The sequence below is a fragment of the Myotis daubentonii genome, chromosome 8, assembly GCF_963259705.1.
Source record: "Myotis daubentonii chromosome 8, mMyoDau2.1, whole genome shotgun sequence".
NCBI classification, from domain to species: Eukaryota; Metazoa; Chordata; class Mammalia; order Chiroptera; family Vespertilionidae; genus Myotis; species Myotis daubentonii.
In genome coordinates this window covers 17,261,908-17,286,223 of record NC_081847.1, presented here as the reverse complement: position 1 = coordinate 17,286,223, position 24,316 = coordinate 17,261,908, and the positions used below count along the sequence as shown (strand labels likewise).

At 43.9% G+C, this 24,316-nt stretch overlaps 1 protein-coding gene across 1 annotated transcript in view; it reads left to right on the top strand.

The window, feature by feature from the left end:
• Window positions 1–24,316, top strand: part of CFAP61 (cilia and flagella associated protein 61) — a 239,479-nt gene that overhangs the window by 51,895 nt on the left and 163,268 nt on the right. Inside the window, exons 9-12 of the mRNA XM_059705429.1 lie at window positions 13,347–13,435; window positions 18,220–18,282; window positions 21,765–21,928; window positions 23,688–23,727. Of these exons, the coding sequence (XP_059561412.1) occupies window positions 13,347–13,435; window positions 18,220–18,282; window positions 21,765–21,928; window positions 23,688–23,727 (356 nt within the window). The remainder of the gene's footprint in view (window positions 1–13,346; window positions 13,436–18,219; window positions 18,283–21,764; window positions 21,929–23,687; window positions 23,728–24,316) is intronic.

Here is a 24,316-nt window from a genome sequence, read left to right as displayed (position 1 = left end):
ATCACCTGACATTCATTTCACAATGGTAGAAATGCAAATGCATTTTTACATAGAGCCTTGAGGTCTTTGAAAGGAAAGTGGCTTTATTTATATTCGTTATGATCATTATGTGCTGGGATTATTTTCTCAGTAGGCAGTGTCTCTTTTGCCCACATTTATGAAGCAGGGGAGAAGGCATTTAATGAATTTCAAGAGTGTATTTAACTGTAAAACACATCTCACTTAGTATATTCACATGTAAATAGCCCTTTTATTTGTTCTCTTTGGTGACCTCTCTTCTTCTGGTTGGAGATCACAGTTTGTTGTTGTTTTCCATTTCCAAATGGTAGGCTGAATGATGATAATGAAAGATTATGCAAAAAAAATCCATGTTTAAAATAATGTTGATATGCCACTTGTGTTGCTGGATAATTATAGTAATTTGGCCATTACACTATATGGTGTCAGGAGTTAGTTACTAGAAAACATGGTGATAGAGGTGATTCAGGGGATTTTCATCCCAACAGGCTGCTTGATCCTACTGACTTTTCTGTTGAAAATCAATTACTTGTGAGTGAATACTCTGAATGTCCCCGTGATGAAATTGGCTGTCTGTGGGCTGCCCCCATTGCACTGGGGTCACTGTGAGTTCTGTGTCTGTTTACACAGTGTTTGTGAGACTCTTAAAATATCACGGATCTACCTAATTTAATCTGAGCAAAACAACTAAGGAAGTAATTACTAAGAATCATAGTCTATGCACATGGCAGCCAACAAAGGAAAATGTATTAATTCTAAGCCCAACATGAAGCCATTTATTCTGCTGCTGGATTGCAACCCTTTCTACACTGCAGAGTCCTCTGGCTGTTGGTGTCTGCACACTTTCAGGAGAGCACAGGTTAGTTCAGTGCAAGACATGGAGCAGTTACCTTGGAAGCTGGCTCTGACTTCAGGTTCCTCTTTGGTGACATTCCATTTCCATTCAAGGTTATTAATATATGTTCAGATTTTCTATTTTTCAATGTGTAGGTATGTATATATAAATATATGTGCACACACACACACACACATATATATATATACACATGCATGCATACATACTGTTAAAAATGATTAAAGAAGACAATATAGGTGATGTAAACAAGCTTTATTTAATACTTCATAAAGTGAATAGACTCCTTTTGGACGATTGCAGAATGGGGCAGAAGGCTGGAAGCTTTTAGGAGATACAGAATAAAGAACAAGGACGAGAAAAATAGAAAATATACGATTAGCTGGAGCCACAAAATCAACCTTGTTTGGGTGAGAAAGAGTAAGGAAATAAGCATAAAGCCCAGAGTCGGTTTGCTGTTTGGGGATTGGATGACTGGATATGCTGCATTTCTTGGTCAAGGGGCACATTTACAGGAACACAAAGGTTAGATCTGTTTCCATTTGCTGATGTGGCACTCCAAGAGGAGCAGCTCTATCTTGGGCCTAGCAGTTATTGAAAAAACTAGAGATCCGTTGCATGAAATTCATGCACGAGGTCGGGGGTGTCCCTCAGCCCAGTCTGCACCCTCTCCAATCTGGGACCCCTTGGGGGATGTCCGACTACTGGTTTCAGGCCTAAACCAGCAGTCGGACATCCCTCTTGCAATCCGGGACCGCTGGCTCCTAACCACTCACCTGCCTGCCTGCCTGCCTGATTGCTTCTAACCACTCTGCCTGCCTGCCTGATTGCCCCTAACTGCTCTCCCCTGCTGGCCTGATCCCTTAATCGCCTCTGCCTCAGCCCCCGCCACTGTGGCTTTGTCTAGAAGGACGTCCAGAAGGATGTCCAGAAGATGTCTGGCCTAATTAGCATATTACCCTTTTATTAGTATAGATATATATGTATACACACACACACACACACACACACATACATATTTTTGCACAAAATTAACTACACAAAAATATATTTATTTATAATAAATTTGGGGAAATTTTCAGCTTCTCTAAAACTGAACTGCACATTAAAACCCAAGATCTTTTGCTCCCCTTTTCTGCCTACTAAGTTATAAATACGTGTTGTGATTAAGGTAGTCCATTCTGGGCTAGGAGATACCTAACTCAGTGTTTCTGACTGCTATGAAGGTTGATTAATTCAACACTCTGGAATACAATTTGGAAATGATTATCAGAACCCATTAGATGTTCATATTCTTTTACCTCAACTGTGGCAAATCTGAGAAAATAATATTAAATCTGTAAAAATATACATATTCAAGACTAGTCATTAAGCATACTTATAACACTATAAATGAACAAGCAAAAAATATCCAAATAAATAAACAAACTAAAAAACCCAAAGTTTCTCACAAGAGAGGCATTGCTGAATTTGTAAGTGTCCACTGGACAGATGTGCAGTAGCCTTTAAAAAGGTTACCAATAGTGAGGGGACATGGTTACAATAAATCTTATGTGGAAAAAGTCCATGCAAAATGAATTGAAGTACAAGTAAAACTACCTAAGAAACTTGTGCTATGAAGAGTACTAGGGGGTAATCATTTAAAATGACAAAATTGGCTGTCACAGAAAGGACATCAAGACAATGCTTTTTAAAAATTTACTTGCTCTTTTTTAAAACGTGAAAACAATCTTAAATTCATAGAAAAGTTGCAGGTACTTTTTTTCCCCCTAATCCATTTGAAAATTAGTTGCCGCCATTTATGCTGAGTCATCGATGAATACTTTATTTAGTGTTTCCTACAGAGGACCATTGTCCTTTACAACCTTTAAATAGCCATTGAGATCAAAGAATTCACTTGAATATGTTACTACAATCTAACTCACAATCCACAGACCTCGTTCAAGTTTCCCCATTTGTGCCAGTAATGTGCTTCATAGCAGAACAACTTGGTCCAGAATGACAAACTGCATGTAGTTGTCATATTACCTTTCATTTGAATATATCTCTTACTAGAGGCCCAGTGCATGAAATTCGTGCAGGAATAGGATCCCTAGCGGCTGCTGGCTGTCGGCCAGGGCCTCCCTCTCCTGGCTGCCAGCTGCTGGCCGGGGCCTCCCTTCATTCCGTGTCGCCTCCTGGTGGTCAGCACACTTCATACCAAGCAATCAAACTCCGGGTAGGTCGAACTCCCAAGGGAACACTTTGTATATTAGGCTCTTATATATATAGATGAATTAATCAAACCAGTAATGAAGTCAATAAAGATAAAATGTTTGACAACGTTAACAAGTGTAACTGATTCATATAGAGCCCTGCAATAGGATATATACTCATTTCATGGACTCAAGGAAGGAACATTTACAAAATTGACCACATGCTTAACAAACTTTAAAGGATTAAAATCATACAGAGTAGGTTCTCTGACTTCAATGCAATTACTAAAACCTCATAATAAAAAAATTACTGAAACATCCCAAATAGGTAAAGAAAATATGGTTATGGATATATTGATTTTTACTCGTAGTCTATACTTTTTTCATTATATATTTTGTGTCTTTGTTATTAGGTGCATAATTTTTAAATCATTATAAATCTTCCTTGAACTTTTAAAAATCAATTATGAAGTGTTCTTTTCTCTAGTGATCTCTTGTGCTTTAAAATCTCTGATTTTAACATGGCCACACTTGCTTTTTTGGATTCATGTTTGTATGTCATATCTTTCTTTGATTCTTTTATTTTCATCCTTCCTTGCATTTTAGATATGTCTCTTGTAAACAGCATAGAGTGGGTTGTTGTTTTCAATTTAGTGTGACAACTATTATCTTTTGAGTATTTGGTCTGTTTGCTTTTTATATTCTTACTAGAGGCCCAGTGCACAAAAATCTGTGCACTCGGTGGGGGCGAAGGGGGGGGGGTCCCTCAGCCCGGCCTGTGCCTTCTCACAGTCTGGGACCCCTCGGGGGATGACCATCTGCTGGCTGAGGCCCATTCCCTGGGGGATTGGGCCTAAGGAGGCAATCAGACATCCCTCTGGCAGCCTGGCAGCCCTCGGGGGATGTCCACTTGCCAACGGGGAGCAGGCCTAACCTGCAGTCGGACATCCTTAGTGCTGCTGAGGAGGCAGGAGAGGCTCCCACCACCATCGCTGTACTGGCAGCCATCAGCCTGGCTTGTGGCTGAGCAGAGCTCCTCCCATGTGAGAGCGCCCTGACCACCAGAGGGCAGCTCCTGCATTGAGCGTCTGCCCCCTGGTGGTCAGTGTGTGTCATAGTGACCAGTCATTCCCAGTCTTTCTGCTATTAGGGTCAGTTTGCATATTACCCTTTTACTATATAGGATAGAGGCCTGGTGCATGGGTGGGGGCCGGCCGGTTTGCCCTGAAGGGTGTCCTGGATCAGGGTGGGGGTCCCGCTTGGGTGCCTGGCCAGCCTGGATGAGGGGATGATGGCTGTTTGCAGCTGGTCACACACCCTTCAGGGTGGGGGTCCCCACTGGGGTGCCTGGCCAGTCTGGGTGAGGGGCTGAGGGCCGTTTTCAGGCTGGTGGGTGACTGAAGCTCCCAACCTCTCCTTTTTTTCTTTTCTTTTTTTATTCTGGGATTTATTTACCTTCTATGGCTGTCACTGGAGCTGAGAGCTGGCTCCAGCTCTGAGGCTGCGGCTGGCTGAAAGCAGGTATCTGGGTTTTTTTTTAGCTTCTATAATTGAAACATTGTTACCATCACTGCCACTCTAAGCTCTGAGGCTGAAGCTGGCTGAAAGCAGTTTTCTGGAGCTTGTTTAGCTTCTATAATTGCAACATAGCTGCTTAGAGTGCAGCTCAGAGGCCGGCTGCGGCAGGCAGGGAACGTTGGCTTCCTCCATCACTGGAGCAAGCAAGCCTCCTGTTCGCTTCAGCTGCCTGGCTGCCGGCCGCCATCTTGGTTGGCAGTTAATTTGCATATCGCCCTGATTAGTCAATGGGAAGGGTAGCGAAGTTACGGTTAATTACCATGTTTGTCTATTATTAGATAGGATAGCTACCATCTTACTTTATATGTTTTCCTTATCTTTCTATGTTTCATTTCTGGTGTTATTTATTTGTGTCTTTTAAAAAAATATCACCAGAGTCTGTTTAATTTGTATTTTCAAAGAACTAGCTTCAGGATTTAATCAGTTCTATTATATTTTATGATTTACATCATCAATAATTCATTGCTACAATAATGCTGCTAATAAACAAGTACAAACCACAGTGACATACTAAAATAAGCATATTTTTCTCATGCAGGTGGGGTTAGCCAGGAAGCTCTGCTGATCTTGACAGTGTCTTCTCATGGGTCTTTGGGTTGGCTGTGTATTGGCTGATCTAGGAAGGCCTTGGTTCTGCTTCATGTGCTTTTCTCTTTAGCAGACTAGATTGGGCTTGTTCTCAGGGTGACAGAGTGTAAGAGGCTGAATAGAAACACAAAAGGCCTCTTGAGGAATAGGCTTTAAAGTAATTCATATCACCAATCTAAAGCAGGTCACATGGCTGAGCCCAGAGTGAGAGGATACTATATGGAAAAGGGCCTGAATATGGGAGGGTGAAAAATCAACATCATTGCAACCCATGTTCACAAAAAAAGATTCTAATGGTTTTTATCATGGCCTTCGTCTCCTGTCATAAGGAGACACAAATTCTAAGTTAGCCTGGAGGATGCTAAAACCTGTAGTCATATCTCAAGACAATGATCTGGGAATTACCAGTGCACTACGCTAAGGTTCATCATACTGTATGGCTTAGAGTCTGCACTGCACTCCAGGTGGGAGGCGTTTCCTTGAAAAATATGAACAAAGCCCTTTGTCCTCCTTTCACAGCCTGTCTAGTGTTTTTTGTATCATTGAGGACTTCATTATCAACCTTTTGCTGTTCATTTGGTCAATCAGCAAATGCTAAGTACATCCCATAGTTTTAGGAGCCTAGTCTAGTACATGCTCTGTCTAGTACTGTCCAATGGCAGGATAAACATGTAAGACAAGTGAATTTATAATAAGAGAATTATTTTAAAGGTTAAAAAATTGTGGTGGTTCCATAGCAGAAGAAAATCTAAGTCATCTTGAGAGTATCAGAAAAGAAAGCTTTTGAGTCAAAACTTCAAAAACAAATTTGAGTTTTCTAAGTGATTAAGCAGAAGATTTTATTTTACATATATAGAAGGCTCTTTGTAGGTGTGATATATATCTTAATCCTTACTGGAGGTTATTTTTCCATTGATATTTAGGTAGAGTGGAAAAAAGAGGGAAAGACAGAAATATCGATGTGAGAGAAACACATCAATTGGTTGCCTCCTGCAAATACAGTCAGGGCCCAGGCCAGGGAGGAACCTGCAACCGAGGTACATGCCCTTGACCGGAATCGAACCCAGGACCCTTCGGTCTGCAGGCTGATGCTCTGTTCACTGAGCCAAATCCGCTAGGGCTAGGAAGATTTTCTTGGCAAAAGGAACAAAATTCACATAATAAAGTGATATTACAAACCATGGCTTGTTGGCGAGAAATATAAGTTCATTGTTGCTGGAGCATGAAGTGAGGGAGTGACAGGAGATGAAACGGGACAGGAGATTGAAGGGAGGCAATCAAGGCCTTACATACCTTACAAAAGAGTTTAGATTATATTTTATCACAACACACCTGATGATGAACCATTGGGAATCTTTCATTATAAATGGATACACAGTCAACTTCCAAATCACAGGAAGACTTTCCAAGGGCCAGTAGAGTGACTCCAATGCAATGGGTGCAGCCCACAGACAGCCAATTTCATCACAGGGACATTCAGAGTATTCACTCATAAGCAACTGATTTTCAACAGAAAAGTCAGTAGGATCAAGCAGCCTGTTGGAATGAAAATCCTCTGAGTCACCTCTATCACCATGTTTTCTAGTAACTAACTCCTGACACCAGAACAGTTATTATGGATGAATCTGGGAGATATTTGGGAGAATTAATGGAACTTGATGTTTTACTGCACATGGGAAAAAGGAAGGTTGTAGAAAGGAAATATCAAAGATGTCTTCAGAAACCGATTAGGCGGTGGTCTATTTTGTGAGATGGGAATATTGAGTGAATGACTTGTATGCAGGCATATAAGCATCACCAATGGACACAAGACACTGGGGGGTAGGAGAGGCCGGGGGAAGGTCAAGGGGGAAAAAAAAGGAGACATATGTAATACTCTTTGTAATACTTTAAGCAATAAAACAAAATTTAAAAAAAAGTGAATGACTTGTTTAGTGGAGATGCTCTGATTTCTGATTCGGGCGAGTTGAATTGACTTTCCTAATAAGCATTTGAACACACAGCACTTAGCAACAGGTGCCAACGGAGGTAGACTGAAACATGACCCACCAAAAGATGTCCACTTCCTGATCCTTGGAACCTATACATGTTCCCTTCCTTTCAGAAGGCTTTGTAGGTGTGATTAAGGCTATTGAGATGAAGAGATTATCCTAGATTATCTAAGGGGCCTGAAATGCTGTCACAAGTGTTTTATGAGAGAGAGATCAAGGGAGATAATACAGAAGAGGTGCCATGTGAGCATAGAGGCTGAGATTGGAGTGATGTGGCCACATGGTAAGGAATGCTAGCAGCCACCATAAACCACCGTAAGTTTGAAGAGGCAGGAACCAATTTTCTCCTAGTGCCTCTGGAAGGAGCAGGGCCCTGCTGGCCCCTTGATTTCTGCCCAGGATGTTGATTTTGGATTTCTGGATTCCAGAGCTATGAGGAAATATATTTCTGTTGTTTTAAGCAAACAAGTGCATGGTAATTTTTTACGGAAGCCACTGGAAACTAACACAATTAGGAAGAAGACCAAATGGCCAGAGGCTAATCAAAGAAGGTAAATGTCAAGGAATAAGAACATCTTCACTCTTCAGCAAAACTCCTTGAAAGAGTCATTTGTGTTCTTTGTTTCTATTCTCTTTTATTGTCTTGAGGCTACTACTTATCCTTTAGGTATCAGCTTATGTGCCTGGACTCCTCTGACTACTCAACCAAAAACAGCTCCTAAGGTCTTATATTCTACATGCCGTCTATCATAGCTTAGTATTTTCTCATTCATTTACTAACTAACTTGCTTGCGCTGTGCAAGGTAGTCTTTTTCATTCCTGAATCCCCAATATCTAGAATGTTATTGTCTAGAGTTGGTGTGAAATATAAATTTTTAAATGAATAAACAAACATTCAGTGTGTGTGTGTGTGTGTGTGTGTGTGTGTGTGTATGTGCGTGTCTGCAGACCCTAATCGGTTGTGAGAGTCTTAAAGTAAGTACATCTTATTCATTATTTACTTTTGGTACCCAATTGAGTGCCTACACCTCATTGTTCTCCATTGAACTTTAGTTGGAAGAGTGATTTAACTTGAACCTCTAATCTTTCTCTTTCCTTTTCTTAATACTGAGCAACTTAAATTCATGTGTATCTTTTGTGAAATCATTCACAGTATTAAAATACTAAACAAAAATGACTATTTTGTAATATTTTGAAAATAGAAATTTACTTTTATAATTAGACATTCTTTTTGAATCTTGATTGCATTAGTAATACAGTCTGCTGGGTGAGTAGCTACAAACAAAAATCCTCTGCTCTCTGTTTATTTTTTTAAAAATACACACACACACACACACACAAACCCCAGAGGCTTTAATCTCCAGCTGTCTCTGGACTCCCTGGTGCCCAGAAACCCTGCCACCTTGCACACTGGGTGTTAGGTGGGCCGCTGGTCTCGGCCCTGGTACTCCAGGCTGTGGAGCCCAGCCTGGGCTCTGGTCCACGATGTACTCAGGGGAAACACCTTCCCCAATCCCAGGGATCCCTCTTTACTCTCGGCCTGCTGCCTGTGGAAGCCGGGTCACCCCTCTCACTACCTTGCCCTTCCTCCTGGTCTCCAGGTGTTTTCTGTCCTTCCTTGATATAAGTCTCCTCCTCAGCTGGGCCTCTGTTGGTAATTCCGGATAAATGTTCCTCAGTTTAGTTTTATTTCCAGTCTGGCCCTGGTAAAGGACTCACTGGCTGTGAGCTCCCGTGTTGGGGCAGAATCTCGAAAGGTGCCAGGGACACACGAGGAGGAACTGAACTGTCTGGCTGCAGGTCAAGAGCTGGAGGGGCAGCTTTCTTCCAGACAGAGTGGTGGTAGGAAGCCATTACTTCTTTGCTGAGCCCTCCCCCTCTGTATCTCTACTTTAACAACAAAAAACATTTTTAGGAACTTTTGACAGAACTCTTAGATTTGATGTGGTTAGATAGATCAATAGTTTTATGACTTCTGCCTTTGGCATTTAAAAAAAATACGTTTTTATTGGTTTTGTTTGTTTGTTTGTTTGTTTTAGAGAGAGAGGGAGAGAAAGAGAGAAACAGCAATCAGTTGCCTCCTGCATGCAACCCAACTGGGGATTGAACCCACAACCTGAGTATGTGCCCTAACTGGGAATCGAACCAGCAACCTTTCAGTGCATGGGATGATGCTCAAACAACTGAGCCACACCAGCCAGGGCTGCCTTTTGCATTTAAGGAAGAAATTTTCCACCCCCAAGGTTATAGAGATAGTCTCTTATGTTTTTTTCTTGTAATTTCAAACTAAAAATATTTAGGCTGTTAATTTATCTGCAAAATATTTCTGTGTATTGTATGAAATAGGGGCTCAAATTAACTTTTTCTCATATGTTTAGTACTGTTGATTGTGTAGTTTATTATTTTCCCACCAATCCAAAATGCCACCTTTAACATATATCAACATTTTGTAATTGTCTGGCTCTTTTCTAGATTTCATTTTGTTCTATTTCTACTCCAGTAAAGCTTTTAATAATATGGCTTTATAATGTCTTAATATTCATTAGGACATTTGGCCCACTCTTTGTTCTTATTTTTTAAAATTTTGTTTACTACCTGTTCTTCCATATTTATGTTTTTATAATTAGCTTATTTTATTGCACTGATAAACCTTTTTATTGATATTTAAAATAAATGTAAAAAAGCCCCAGATTGTATACTTTTATTTTTTCCTAATGCCTTTTAAAATGTATTATTTGGCTTTCCCTATGTGTTAGTCCTATTAGTAAAGAGCAGGACAGAGCCAGGTTTTGTGGAACCTAAAGCCTGTACAATTTTGGGAGCTCTCTTACAGAAAAAGAATGAAAAATTATGAATGCAGGAGTAGCTGCGCCTCGGGAGGGGCCAATCTAGGGAGGGGCCTGAACCTACCACCTCATTAGCTTTGTGAGAACCCACTTCAGATGAGCAGTCTCACTTAGAAAGTCCCAGCAAATTGTGCCTCCACTCTCACTAGGATAAAGCACTAGTGCATGACTTCTAAGCTGCACAGGTGATATAAGCAATAAAATAACAATTAAATTTGCAGCCCGAGTGGGTTTTTAGTTGTGTGTCACATCTGAGGATCTCAGGGCACACTGTGAAAATTAAGTAATTCAACCTCACAAAACCCCAGAGACACAGGAAAGAGAGATAGAGCATCACCTCACCCCATTCTGAAATGCAGCCACCTCTGGGGACGAGCGTGGTAACTGCTTAATAATAACCTGCAACACCCCAGGACGGTTCAGCCAAGACAATTAGCTGTTGTAGTTGGTAATTGTCTCGTGAAGCAGGGCAGTCACTGGGATTATTAGTTCACTGCAAATCTAATCCATTCTTCACGATTTCTAACTTCTTAGTAATTTTGTCCTAATTAGAAAAGAAATGTATGCACAGGGAAAGTCTGGTTTTCTTTCAGTTGTGTTTTTATGTGGTTCTTCAAATTTAAAACTTAAAATAGGAAAAGATTTTAAAAAATAAAGTGCAGCTTAAGAATAGAGAGTTATCTATATGTTTTCTTTGTGTTGTTTTTTTTTTTAATTCAAAAAGTTTGCACCCTGGTCAGTGTTGCTCGGTGGTTAAAGCATTGGCCCAGGAACCAAAGGGTCATGGGTTTGATTCCTGGTCAAGGGCAAGGATTCCTGGGTTGCAGGTTTGGTCACCAGCCCCAGTCAGGGTGCATGCGGGAGGAAACCAACTGATGTGTCTCACATTGATTTTTCTCTTTCTCCCTCTCCACTTCCCTCTCTTCCACTTTCTCTTAAAAAAAAAAAAATCAATGGAAAAAAATATCCTCAAGTGAGGATTAACAACAAAAAACTTTGCTGCTGAGCAAAAGGAATCAATGATAGGACTCAGAATAGCAGCTCCCTCTAAGAGGTAGATTAGCTGGACAGGAGGATTATGGGTGGGGGAGCTTCTGGCCCTAGAAATGCTTTAGATTTCATTTGGGTGGTTGTTACATGGAAGCAGATACATAGAAATTCACACATCTTACCATTTGCGTGTTATGCTGCCCTTGTTGCCATGAGAGTGCTGCAAACTCCATGTGGACCGTCTGGAAAGTTTCGCGGGAAGCAGGACGTATGCAGGAACTAGAATCATACTTTGTTTTATTCTCCCCAAAGTATCTATGTCAGAAGAGGGATTCTGAGTCCTTCACTTACCTCTCTTTTCCCCCCTCAAAGGAGCTACTTGTTATGCGGGATGCAGTTCTCTCTCACTGCCCCTGCAACCTGATGTATATCTCCTTGTATGTGCTCCTTACACCCCCAGGGCATGGGATTTTCCTCTTAGAATTTGATTCTACTTTATTCACCTACATCTTTGCCAGAAGCAGGTAGAGCAGCGGTTCTCCACCTGTGGGTCACGATCCCTTTAGGGGTCGAACGACCCTTTCACAGGGGTCGCCTAAAACCATCGGAAAACACATATATAATTACATATTGTTTTTGTGATTAATCACTATGCTTTAGTTATGTTCAATTTGTAACAATGAAATCGGGGGTCACCACAACATGAGGAACTGTATTAAAGGGTCGCGGCATTAGGAAGGTTGAGAGCCACTGAGGGAGAGGGTGTGAGTGACCTGGGACTTGGGGTTGTGAGGCATCTGCAGGGGCAGTTGCCCTGGCTGGCGCTAGAAGGAAACAGTGGGAGAGGAGGAAGCAGTGAGGGTCTGGGCTGCCTCTGGCTGTGCAGCGTCTGACTTGACGGTTGGAAAGGTTAGAAACAAGAAGACAGAGCAGCAGGCCCACACTGGCAGCGGTGTCTCCGGGGCCTTCAGCAGGGCCGGGTCCCTTCTGCATCTGTGGCAGCATTCCAGGCAGGGCCAGCCCTTGGGCAGTGTCCTAGGGCTGCTCTGAGCCAAGGCGCACAGGCTGAGAGCAGATGTCATGGCTGAGAATTCCCAGCAGAGTAGGCACAGGGTGAGCCAGAGAGGAGGCATGGGAGTGGGAGATAGGAGAGAGGGAGAGAAAAAAGGGGAGCGGAGGGAGAGATAGAGTTAAAGAGAGGGGGAGAGGGAGGGGAAAGGGGGGAGGGAAGAAAGAGAGACCAACAGGAAGAAAGGCAGGAAGAAAGACACAGGAAAGTAGAAAGAAAGGAAGGAAGGCAGGCAGGCAGGAAGGAAGGAAGGAAAAAACGGAGGAGAAAGAGAAAAAGAGGGCTTTTTTTAGAAGATGGGAAAAATGTTTTCTACTATAATTTTAGTGATGGTTAAATACATGAAATTGCCCTGATTATTGACTTTCCAGAGCCTATTACAGCAATAATGCTGAGTTCCAGTTCTTCTTGCTTAGAAAGTAGAAAAGTGAAGGGTACCTGTCAGACTGCATGCTCGCAGTATTGTCAGAGGACAAACAGCCCTGGTGCTAATCTTTGGCGTTCAGATACAGCTAATTGTGGTCTTTTCCATGGTCTTTAAATAAATAAACAAATAAAAAAACATATATATATATATATATATATATATATATATATATATATATATATATTTCAGAAAGGAAGGGAGAGGGAGAGAGCGATAGAAACATCAATGATGAGAAAGAATCATTGATTGGCTGCTTCCTGCATGCTCCCCACTGGGGATCAAGCCCACAACCCAGGCATGTGCCCTGACCGGGAATTGAACCGTGACCAGGAGGTTCATAGGTCGACGCTCAACCACTGAGCCAAGCCAGCTGGGCCATGGTCTATCTTAAAATCATTTGAAAGCCTGCCATCCAGGAAGTTGATAATCAGTGTTATGAACTTCAAAGTGGGGTGGCGGTGGGCGGGGCGGTTGGTGGCTTCTCTGGAAGGATCACATAGGTCAGTAACTGGCAGAGCTGAAGGCCTCTTGGTGCCAGGCCAGGCCCATCACTGGCATCCTCAAGGGCACAGAGAGGTGAGAATTGGGGTCGGCTGTGAAGAGCCTGTTCCCGCCTCATGGCGCTGGCCTCTGCAATACAATTCTCCAGACTTGCTGCAGTTTAGACACACTACTATGCCGTCTCCAATTTCCTGTGGCTCTGCAGATATTTATCATCTCTTTTCTGTCCTTATACCTCTCTCTCTCTCTCTCTCTCTCTCTCTCTCTCTCTCTCTCTCTCTCTCTCTCAGATACTTATCGCCGGCATAGCAGCCTGGATTCCCAGCAAACACTCGAGTCACAGGAACCTAATACTCCAGAGAGAAGGGAAAGTGTCCAGGTAAGAGAGACCATTCACGCATGCCTGGGTGCGGGTGGTCCTAGGGGCTGCTGGTGCGGGTCGTGGGTGGCCCTGGTGCTCGGGAAATTCTAAGGTCTGATGGGGAAAAGGCCCCACCATCACTAAGAGCACTGAAGGCGGGGGACAGTGACAGTGAGCCCAGAGGAAGCAGGCGGTGTGTTTGTGATGGACATGGAGCCTCACTGCTTTCTCCAGGAATATGGCTCTGCCTTCCCTCGCTCCCCTCCCCTGAGCTCAGGAGGCTGAGGTGGGTGCCGCTGTTCATTGAAAGCCAGTTAAACAGTCCAGACTGTCTGAGGAGACTTGCACACTGTCCACATATGCAAACGAAGCAGCATTTTCCTTCGTGCAAACCACAGAAGTATCCACCACGGCTCCCTGGAGAGCTGTTGGCTCTGTTGTCCTGGCCTGGCCCCAGCAGGAGCCCGGCCGCCTCCTGCTGCCTGATGGGTGCCGCTGATGGAGCTCGCCTGTGCTGCTCCTGCCGCCCTCACCTGAAGAAGGGGGACCAGGAAAGGAGGAGGCCAGTCAGCCAGGCTCGCTTCGCGGCCAACACTGTCAGCCTGGTCCCTCACCAGCGCCGTGTGGCCAGCATCTCAAGGCACGTGTCTGACACAGTTCCTTCAGCTCTGTCCTGCCGACTCCTTCGTCCCAGGAGGCCCAGAACCCACCCTGAGCCCAGGATGGGGGCAGGGGTAGTGCCCAACTCTTTTACTTCTCCTTTCCACCCTCGGACAAAGCAACACGCCCTTGCCCATCAGCTCATGCAAAGAAAATCTTGGGAGAAGAGGGAGGATGTTTATCTTAGCACTAGGCCACCGGGCTTCTCCTCCTGATTTTCATATTGTCTCTGTGGAAAATGCATTCTTCTCCCACAGACCACAAAGGGACCCAGTCCGTAGCTGGCTGGGTGTTGCGTTTCCAGTGCTGATTTAGTCTCTGCACAGAGGTTGGCCCCTCCAATGGCTCAGGCACTCGCCCAGGTGCTGAAAACCACCAAAGCAGCCTCGGCCTCCAAGAGGTGGTGACGGGCTGGGGGAGAGGAAATCACCCTAACTCTGTGTGTGGGAAAGACGGTGGGAAATCTCCCAGAAGAAGGGACGGAGGGAAACCTGAACCTTTTTTTTTTAATTGTTTTATTGCTTAAAGTGTTACAAAGGGTATTACATATATCTCCTTTTTCCCCCCGCCCTTGACAATCCCCTGGCCTCCCCTACCCCCCAGTGTCTTATGTCCATTGGTTATGCTTATATGCATGCATATAAGTCCTTCGGTTGATCTCTTACACCCGCTTCTGCCCCCCTACTCTCCCCGGCCTTCCCGCTGCAGTTTGACAATCTGGTTGAGGCAGCTCTGCCTCTGTATCTGTTTTTGTTCATAAGTTTATAATGGTCTTTATTATCCATGAATGAGTGAGATCATGTGGTATTTTTCCTTCATTGACTGGCTTATTTCACTTAGCATAATGCTCTCCAGTTCCATCCATGCCATTGCAAATGGTAAGAGTTCCTTCTTTTTTACAGCAGCATAGTATTCCATCATGTAGATGTACCACAGTTTTCTAATCCATTCATCTACTGATGGGCACTTAGGCTGTTTCCAGATCTTAGCTATGGTGAATTGGGCTGCTGTGAACATATGGGATACCCGAATCTTTTAAAGGTCGTATGACATGGATTAGATTGAGGGACATGAAGCTGATGAATGGAATGTAAAAACAAGGAAAACAAAACTCTGTGCAAGGGAACTCTATTCTGGCAAAAATTGAGTAACAGAAACTGGTTTTACTGTCCTGTCTGAAACAACTAAAAACTGGCCAAAATACATGAAATCGCAGTTTTTAAGACACTGCTCCTCGGGTAACGATGGAGAGTGACCTCTGAGTGATGGGCAAGGGACCGGGCGAGTCCTCTGATGGCCGGACTGCTGTCTGGGGAGAGTTCCCGGCCACAGCGCAGGGCGGCAGGAACCCGGGGAGCTCGGGCAGTTCCTGGGCTGTGGGGACAGATCTGTGGGTCCCCGGAGACTAAAGCCACTCAGGTTTGCAGGACAGAGTGCCCGAGGGCAGAGAGCTTCACAGAGAGGTTCCACGCCAGCAGAGGGTCACTCTCGAGTACTCAGCTGGGGACTGACCAGCTCATGCATGTGAGGAAACTACTGAAGGTCAGGGTGAGCACACCTCCCAAAAGGATCAGAGTTCACAGTGCCCAATGCTCGCGCTGCCTGACCCCATCAGCCCGGCGGGAGAGCCTCACGACACAAGGCACTGGGAGAGTGCACAGAAGGGCCCTGCATCAGTAGGAACAGTGACCTCGAGAGAGAGCACGGCTCCAGGCCTAACACAGTTTTAAAGCAAGACCGAAAGGATCAAACTTTTTTCCAAGTACCTTAGCTGAGTCCCAGAACACAGTTCAAGAATATCTGTAGTAATACGAAATTATCATCGCCCAGTTAGGTTACATCATAATGTTCAGAATCCAGTAAAAAATGACCAGGGCCGCAAAAACTGGGAATACATGTTGCATAAAGTGGAGATGACTCAATTGAAGCCAAACCAGATCTGAAGCAGATGTTAGAATTAGTGGACAAAACATTAAAACAGTTATGATAACTATATACGTTCTAAAGATTAAGGAGAGACGTAAAAGCACCCCAAATAAAACTGGTAGAAGTAAAACTATAATTCATGGGCTGAAAAATACACTGGAAGATTAATCACAGATCAGATGTCGCAATAAAAATGATTAGTGAACTTGAAACAGGAATGAGAGTTTGAAAAAATGATCACTGTGGGATGACTTCAGGTACCTAATATGTATGTAATTGGAGTCCATAAAAAAGAGGAGAGAGAAGTTGGAACAAAAAAATATTTGAAGAAGTAATAACTAAAAAAATTCTAAATTTGATAAAAATAATAAACCCACAAGCTCAACAAATAGCAAGCACAGGAAACATGAAGAAAATATGCCATACTGTGATAATCAAATAGTGAGAAGGTAGTGATAAAGATATCTTTTTCAGTTTGACAGTGGTTATTTTTGAAAAGCCTATGTAGCTAACATCACACCTAATAGTAAAAGACTGAATGCTTTCCATCGAAGTGAGGAACCAGGCAAGAATGTCTCCTCTCACCACGTCCATTCAAAATTTATACTGGAGGCTGCCTACGGATGGTACAAAAAGACAAGGAAAGAAATAATAGGCATCTAGATTGGAAAGGAAGAATTAAAACTCTCTTTTATTTGAAGAGAATCATCTAGACTCTACAAAACAGCTACTGGAACTAATATGTACTTTGGCAAGTTGCTACATATACACAAAATTAACATGCAAAGTTTAATTTTTCCTCTATAGAATAGCAATGAACAGTTAGAAATTGAGTTAAATATCATCCATAATAGTACAAATATACAAAATACTTAGAGATAAATCTGACAAAAGATGCTTAAGACCTGTATACACTGAAAACTACAAAATAATTCTGAAAGAATGTAAATAGACTTAGATAGTTGAAGAGATATCCTGATATCCCATGTTAATGGTTGGAGACTCAGTATTGCCAAGATGTTAATTCTTCCCAAATTGGTTAATGCAGTCCCAGTCAAGATTCCAGGAGGAATTTTTATATAAATTGAAAAATTGATTCCAAAATTCACATAGAAGTGGAAAGGATCTAGAGTAGCCAACACAATGTTGTTCTGGAAAAAGAACAACGTTGTAGGACTAATGCTTCTGATTTCAATACTTACAATTAAATTCTTGGAATTAAGACCATGTAGCAATGGTTTCAAGGTCAACACATATATTAATGGAACAGAACAGAAGATCCATAGACTCTGAATATCTACACTAATAAAAGGGTAATATGCTAATTAGACCGGATAGACTGGATGTCTTCTGGATGTCATTCCGGATGTCCTTCCTGACAAAGCTGAGGCCTGGCCCGGGAGAAGCTACCTGCAGTCTCAGGTGCCTGTGGCCAACCCAAGGGAGGGAAGCCCAGGTCCTAGGTGCCTGCCGGTGGCCCGGGAGAAGCCGGCCCGGGTCCCAGGTGCCTGCGGGCAGCCAGAGGGATGGAAGCCCCGGTCCCAGGTGCCGGAGGGAAGCCGGTGCCGGCAGCTGGGGGATGGCAGGCCTACTCTTGCACTAATTTTCGTGCACCGGGCCTCTAGCAATCTATAATGACAAAAAACAGGCCATTGTTTGCCTGGGTTGCAGAATGGCACGGGGTGGGGCTGAGGGACACGTAGAAACACAGAAGCTTTTAGTTGTGATGTGTATGCTCATTATTTTTACGGTGATTTTTTTATGGGTGCATGCATAGGTCAAAACTTTTCAAAAGGTATAAACTTCAAATATATGCAGTTTATTATATGTCGGTTGTACCTCAATAAAGCAGTTTTAAAAACCTAGGGCAGCCTTTAGTTTAACAGTATAAAGAAGAAAAGTATTTTATGCTAGTTATTATTACTAACATTTACAGAGAATTAGGAATTGCCAGCATTGTGCTAAACATCTATCTGTCTTATCTCTCTCTCATCTATCTTACCTACTTATCCTTATTTTATTCTCATAACAACCTTAAGTGGAAGGTGCTGCTCTTAGCCCCCTTTTCCAGATGAGGAAACTGAGGCCCCGAAACATTCTCACTGCCACACAGCCAACAAGCAGTGGATCTGAACCCAGGCGGTTTGCTTCAGAGCTCAGGCTCTGAGTCACTGGGCCATTGATGAATTCCCATGTTTTGCCATTGTCATTTGCAGGAGAAAATTGCAGAAGAAGCCTCAGTGGAGGAACTTACAACAAGACTCGGAAGCGTGATGGAGGTAGGGCTCGCGCAGGGCTTTGTGTGCTGTCTGGGTGGCTCCACGTGGTTCACTCCTCGCCTCCTGAGTCCCTGACCTTTTCTCCTCCAGGCGCCCTGCCTCTCTCTACAGGTTTCTACCTGCCACCTCCTTTAGGGTCTACTCCACAACACTTCCCTCGATTGATTTTTACTTTACTGCGATTAATCTTCTATTCTCTATCTCTTGCACAGCTCAGACCGAGAAATTACACTTTCTACATCAATTATTTGCAACAATTTCAGTAATTAGCGATTTTCTCTTTTTTTCCATTGTCTACAAAGAAAACATTTTGTAGGGGCAAAGCATTTGTAAGAATTTTCTGCAATTCTCCACATCAGATATACAAACCTGTGCTCTTATACACACTTACATGTATAGGTCATTCATCTGCATTCCAGGTTCCCCTAACTGCTTCTTCCTGTGACTGATTCAGGCCAAGGGTGGTAGCATCTTCTGCCAGTTGCTGTCCCTAGGAGAGGCCAGGTTATTGCTGTGTTTTGTGTGTTGTTGTTTTTTATCCTCATCCTAGGAGAGAGAGAGAGAGAGAGAGAGAGAGAGAGAGAGAGAGAGAGAGAGAGAGAGAGAGAGAGAGAGAAAGATCAGGTGGTTGCCAGTCTGGGATCTTGAGTAGGTAACCCACTCATTAAACACTCTGCATTGTTGTCCTTTCCCTTCCTTGCCTCACTTTCCCACTCCCCTCCCAGGATCTCCTGGCTTCACTCCCCAAATAAACCTAGGTCAGAGTTTGCTTCTGGGGAGACCCACTGTAGGGCACTCGCTACCCGTGCCTTGGGGAGGAGAGAGTCAGGCATGCCGCACCCGGGAGCAGTTTTCTCTTCGATATTTCTAAGAGGGTAGCCATTCCTTTAGGAACCCAAACAAGGGTGTGGTGGGGCACAAGATGGTCCCCACTGCCTCAGAAGTTCTGGAACCCGGAGGGTATCTGGCCAACAAGGTGGATTGATCTCTCATGTTTATTGCCTCTACCTTTTGGGGAAACACACACACACACACACACACACACACACACACACACACACATAACCACAACCACTGAAATAACAGTAAAGGAATAAGAAGGGCCCACATTTACGAAGACTATGAGACTGGGAGAGGTGTTGGAAGATGAGCACTTGAAAACGTTTGGCATGAGGAAAATCAGCAGTGGCATTCACACTGGCTTAGTCTGCTGTGGAAGGTGGGGCCAGGACTGGCCTGGGTCTGTTATGATGTGTCAGGGACATAGGCTCCTTGCAGACAGCACCTAACTTGTCATCTAGCCCCCAAGGGAAACGACCAGATGACCTCTCTCTGGAGAGACTGAACAGAAGCGGCTCCAAATTCAGGTTCAGCCTGTGGAATCGGGAAACACAGAGAATAGAAGAATAAGTGGGATTTTTCCATTTCCAATGGAGGAACCCCTGAATTCTCCTCCTGCTGTCTTCCCCAAATGTCAGGTCTTTGTATTAGTGTTTTATTGCTACGGCAACAAATTACCACAAACTTAGTGGCTTAATGCACAACATAAATGTGTTATCTTGCAGTTCTGGATGTAAGACACCCCAAACAGGTCTTCCTGTGCTATGATCCAGGTGCAAACAGGGCCCTATTCCTCCTGGAGGCTGGAGGGGAGAAGTCATCCCTTACCAACTTCTAAAACCCACTTGTGTTCCTTGGCATGTAGCCCTTCCTCCATCTTCAAAGCTGGTAGCATGGCATCTACTCTGACCCTCATGACTTTCTCTTACAAGGACGCTTATGATTTGGGCCCACCCAGATCACCCAAGATAACCTCCTTGTATCAAGTCCTTAACTTAATGACATGTACAAAGTGTCTTTTACCCTGTAAAGCAAGCATGTCAAACTCGCGGCCAGTGAGCCACATGATTCCACAGGTTCTGGGGATTAGGCCATGCACATCTTTGGGGACCACTGTTCTGCCTACCAAGTCCTTCATGCAGGCGATTGGAGAATTTAATTCCCCTCAAAAGCTGACAGGCCCAAAGAAAAGGCCTCCTGGTAATGTCCCTGGAGGTGGTCACCCAATAAAATGCAGGTTTGTGCTTGATCACCCCACGAAGTACCCAGTCAGTTGTTGAGTTTTGCTACCTACCAAGAACCGTTGCATTTAGGAAGCTAGAGAAGTGCTGCAGTGATAATGGGCGTAAACCATGACAAAGAAGACAACGAAAAGACCTGCAACTGGAACAGGAGCTATAAACAAGAAAGCAGGTGGTTCAGCAGGCAGGTGAGCAAGGCGAGGTCAGAGGAGGAGGAGCGAAGAAATGAAGCCTTAGATGATCCCAAACGCTTGGTTGTTATGGAAAATATTGACAAACACGTGGCAAATCTGACAAAGCCTGTGAAAAACATTAGGAAACCAAGAGGATCAAATCAAAGTACACAGAGGCGAGCACAGTCATATTACATTCCTCACGCAGTAACAGTGATACCTGCATATTTATTATAATGTAAATACTAACTGCTTTAACCACGAATTAAGCTATAATTATGGGGGAGGGGTTAGGATAAAGGGAAGCAGGTAGTGTAACAGGGTTACATCTACCCATCACACTAATATCAAAAAGGGAACTTCAAAAACTGACACATTGAGAAATAACAGTGTGAGCACATATTCAGAAATATAGAGGTAAATACCAAAAGAAATGAGAAATTTGGAAATGCTAGGCACTTGGGGGGACAGGGGACTCCTGATTATGTCTTAATTTTTACTATACGCATGTATTACTTTGACTTAAAAGAACTACGAGAAGGATCTCAGAAGGAATCCTTTCCCACTAACTGAGTTGTCATGCCTTCTTAGATCCCCTAAAACAGTGATGGCAAACCTATGACATGTGTGTCAGAGGTGACACGCAAACTCATTTCTTTTGTTGATTTTTCTTTGTTAAATGGCATTTAAATATATAAAATAAATATCAAAAATATGTCTTTGTTTTACTATGGTTGCATATATCAAAAAATTTCTATATGTGACACGGCACCAGAGTTAAGTTAGGGTTTTTCAAAATGCTGACACGCCGAGCTCAAAAGGTTCGCCGTCACTGTCCTAAAATGAGACCAGAAGGACTCAGAGCTAAGCTTCCAGGTGCCTATGGGCAGTCGGACCTCCCAGGCTCCACCTTACCATCAAGCCACCTGAATAGTCCCAAGATCCACAAATTCTTGTAGCACAAAATCACAATGAAAACACTTCCTTTTTTGAGGACAGAGGTGTTTTGCGTATGGAATTAACATGTGTGAAGTACGACCATGCTCTAACCTCTACCCAGGGATGCAGTTAACATGTGCCTCCTGTATCAAAGGCCAACTGAAACCCTTTGTTTTTCTGACCTTCGTGTGAGAACCTGTCTCAGTCCTTTTGTACATTTTTAATGTTTTTTTAATGTCTTATTAAGAACATCTCCTTGACACGAGGCTTGGCTCGGGATGTGTTTCAGATGGAAGGGTCATGTCCTGAAGATGCTAAGAGTTACTGCTTCAGTCGTGTGAGCATGGCATCCTCACTGCTTGGGGACAGCACCCTCTTCCGCCCTGTCTACAAGGGAGCCCCTTCCGCCTTCTGTATCCAGCTGTTTTGCATTGATGAGAAGTATGAAGCAAGGCGAGTACTGAGCCACAGGTTGTCTGTTATGGTAAGCTGCTCTTAGCGTGTTGGTGGCCTGACATTTGAATCTTGCAGAGCCAGTGGTTTCCAAACCTGGCCACGCCTAATCCTAATCTCCTGGGAAGCTCCTTTAAAAGCACAGATTCCTTGGCCCCATTCCCAGAGATTCCCGTCCATAAAATGTGGGTACGGCCCTCGGCGCTAGGTGGCCCGGGGTCTGGCTCGCCTCTGTAACAGTTGGGGATCTGGAAAATGATCATTTATGTAACCTTGTGCTGCTCCCCATCCTCTAAAGTTTTTATTTGGGGGAAACTTGGGATTTAGGTTTCTGCTTGACTGGAGTTTTTTTGGTTGCAAGCAACAGAATCTCCAACTCAAACTAGCTTTGAAAATATGGAATAATGGCCTCCCATGATGAAGGGTAAGTGCAGGGGCAGGACTGAATCTCAGGGGGCCTTGATTCAGGACTTAGATCACCCCGTCAAGGGCCAAGTTTCTCTCCCCACCTCCCGGCTCTGGTTCCCTGCTGCTGGCCCCATTCTCAGAGCAGTGGCTCCATCGGGGGCTAAAAAAGTGGACGGTGCGCTCGGGCTCTGCACCAAAAGCTCGTGAGCAGGAGCCTGGTCTGGGCCTAGCTCTCCAGCTAAAGCCCCTTTGGCCCCGTCGGGCTGTGTGCTCATTCCTGAGCTGATGGAGTGGCTGGGCTGAGCGGCTGAGTCCCTTGCCTCAAGCTCTCTCTGGAATCTGGGGCTGGAGCCTCACCCAGTGGTAGTCTGAGAAGGGGGTTAGTGGGACACGGAACAACAATCTAGGGCAGCTGTGGGAAGAAGGAGTCATGGTGCCACGCAGGCGACTCGGTCACCCACTCCCTGCCCCTCCAGAGCACCCGCATGTCCTGTGCCTGCTGCCCCCTGTAGTCGGGATGTGGGCTCCTGCCCTCGATGCCTAGATTCCACATCTGTAGGGTGCCCACCTACTGCACCGTTTGGTCCACAGAACCATCTCGAAGAGGAACAAACTGGTCCATTCTGATAGGAAGGTTCTGGAATAACTTTTAGGTGACCAAGAGCACTGCTGGGCATTTCCTTTTGAAAGATTGTATTTTAACACATTCCCAGTCTCCTAGCCTCACTTAGAACTATCTTTTACTTACACTTTTTTCCTCTTAAGTTTTCAGTCTCTTTGGTCATCTGGAAGGTTGGAAAGGGAAATCCTTTTATTTTAATTATATTGTAGCATCTAAAAAGCCCGTAAACCCTCCTAGATTTGTTGCATATGTTTATTTCCCCCTGTGCATTCATACACGGTTGTGCTTGGAATGTGATTTTTGAATTTTCAAACAGACATCTGATGACCCCATGATGGTTTGCCTGTGGATATACGTCACCCGCAGCTGGTCAGAAAATCTTTTGCATGTAAAAGAGAAAAAGATCAGAGCAGCTTATCATATGCCCACATCTCCCCCCAGCTCTTCCGCAAAGGCAGGAAGGGATCACGTCCAAGAATGACTAGCTTGCTTTTTGAATGTACAGAGATGATTAATTGCTATAATATACCTTCAGTTCTAGAAAAGTACTTTATTACTGATGTATGAAGCGTACAGCTTCTGCAACCGCTTAATGTTCAGCTAGACGCAGATTCTGACTGGTGGTTGGCTAATCGCGGCCTGAGGGGGAGAGAGCCTCCGTCTCTGTAAATGGACACCGAGGCTGCGTTTGCTTGCAGGCCGGTGACCATGCTGCTGTTTTGTTTACAGGTCATTGGACTTTATGGAATTTGTTTTCAGCCTTTTTCCTGTAAGTACATGCTGAATTTTGAGTACCATAATTGGCTTTGTAAGCTAGAAAAGTGAAATGCCATATTCTTGTCCAAACATTTAAAATGCTCTGAATGTAGAGGTTTCAGCTGCTTCTGTGTTCTGATAATAAGGTTAACTGAGATAACATGAACTCTTAAAAATAGAAAATATTGTCATTTTTTGATAATTTTTCTGTCATGCTGTTTCAATAATTTTTCTTTCAGTGCACAATTTCTTTTAGAGCTAGCATGACCAGTGTTGTGGTTTTTTTTTTTAAATAATCAAATCATTAATAGAATGCTGGCACGTACATGCAAATGTCAGAAATTACACCGAAGTGATTAGACTATTGTATTACTTTATAGCTTACATTAGCTCAAGGAGTTCTGAGACCATTATATTGCTTTTCTGCGGCTAGGAAAGTGGGTACTTGTGGTTCATTTCCGGCTTGGTCCTGCCTGATTGGGTGCCAGGGGTGGAGGAGGGGCTCCCCCAGGCACACATCCAAGTGCACACAAGATGCTGCACCTCAGGGTGTCCGGCCTCTTTCTCCGTTTTTGTTTCATTCTTGTCAGGGATGGAGGTTC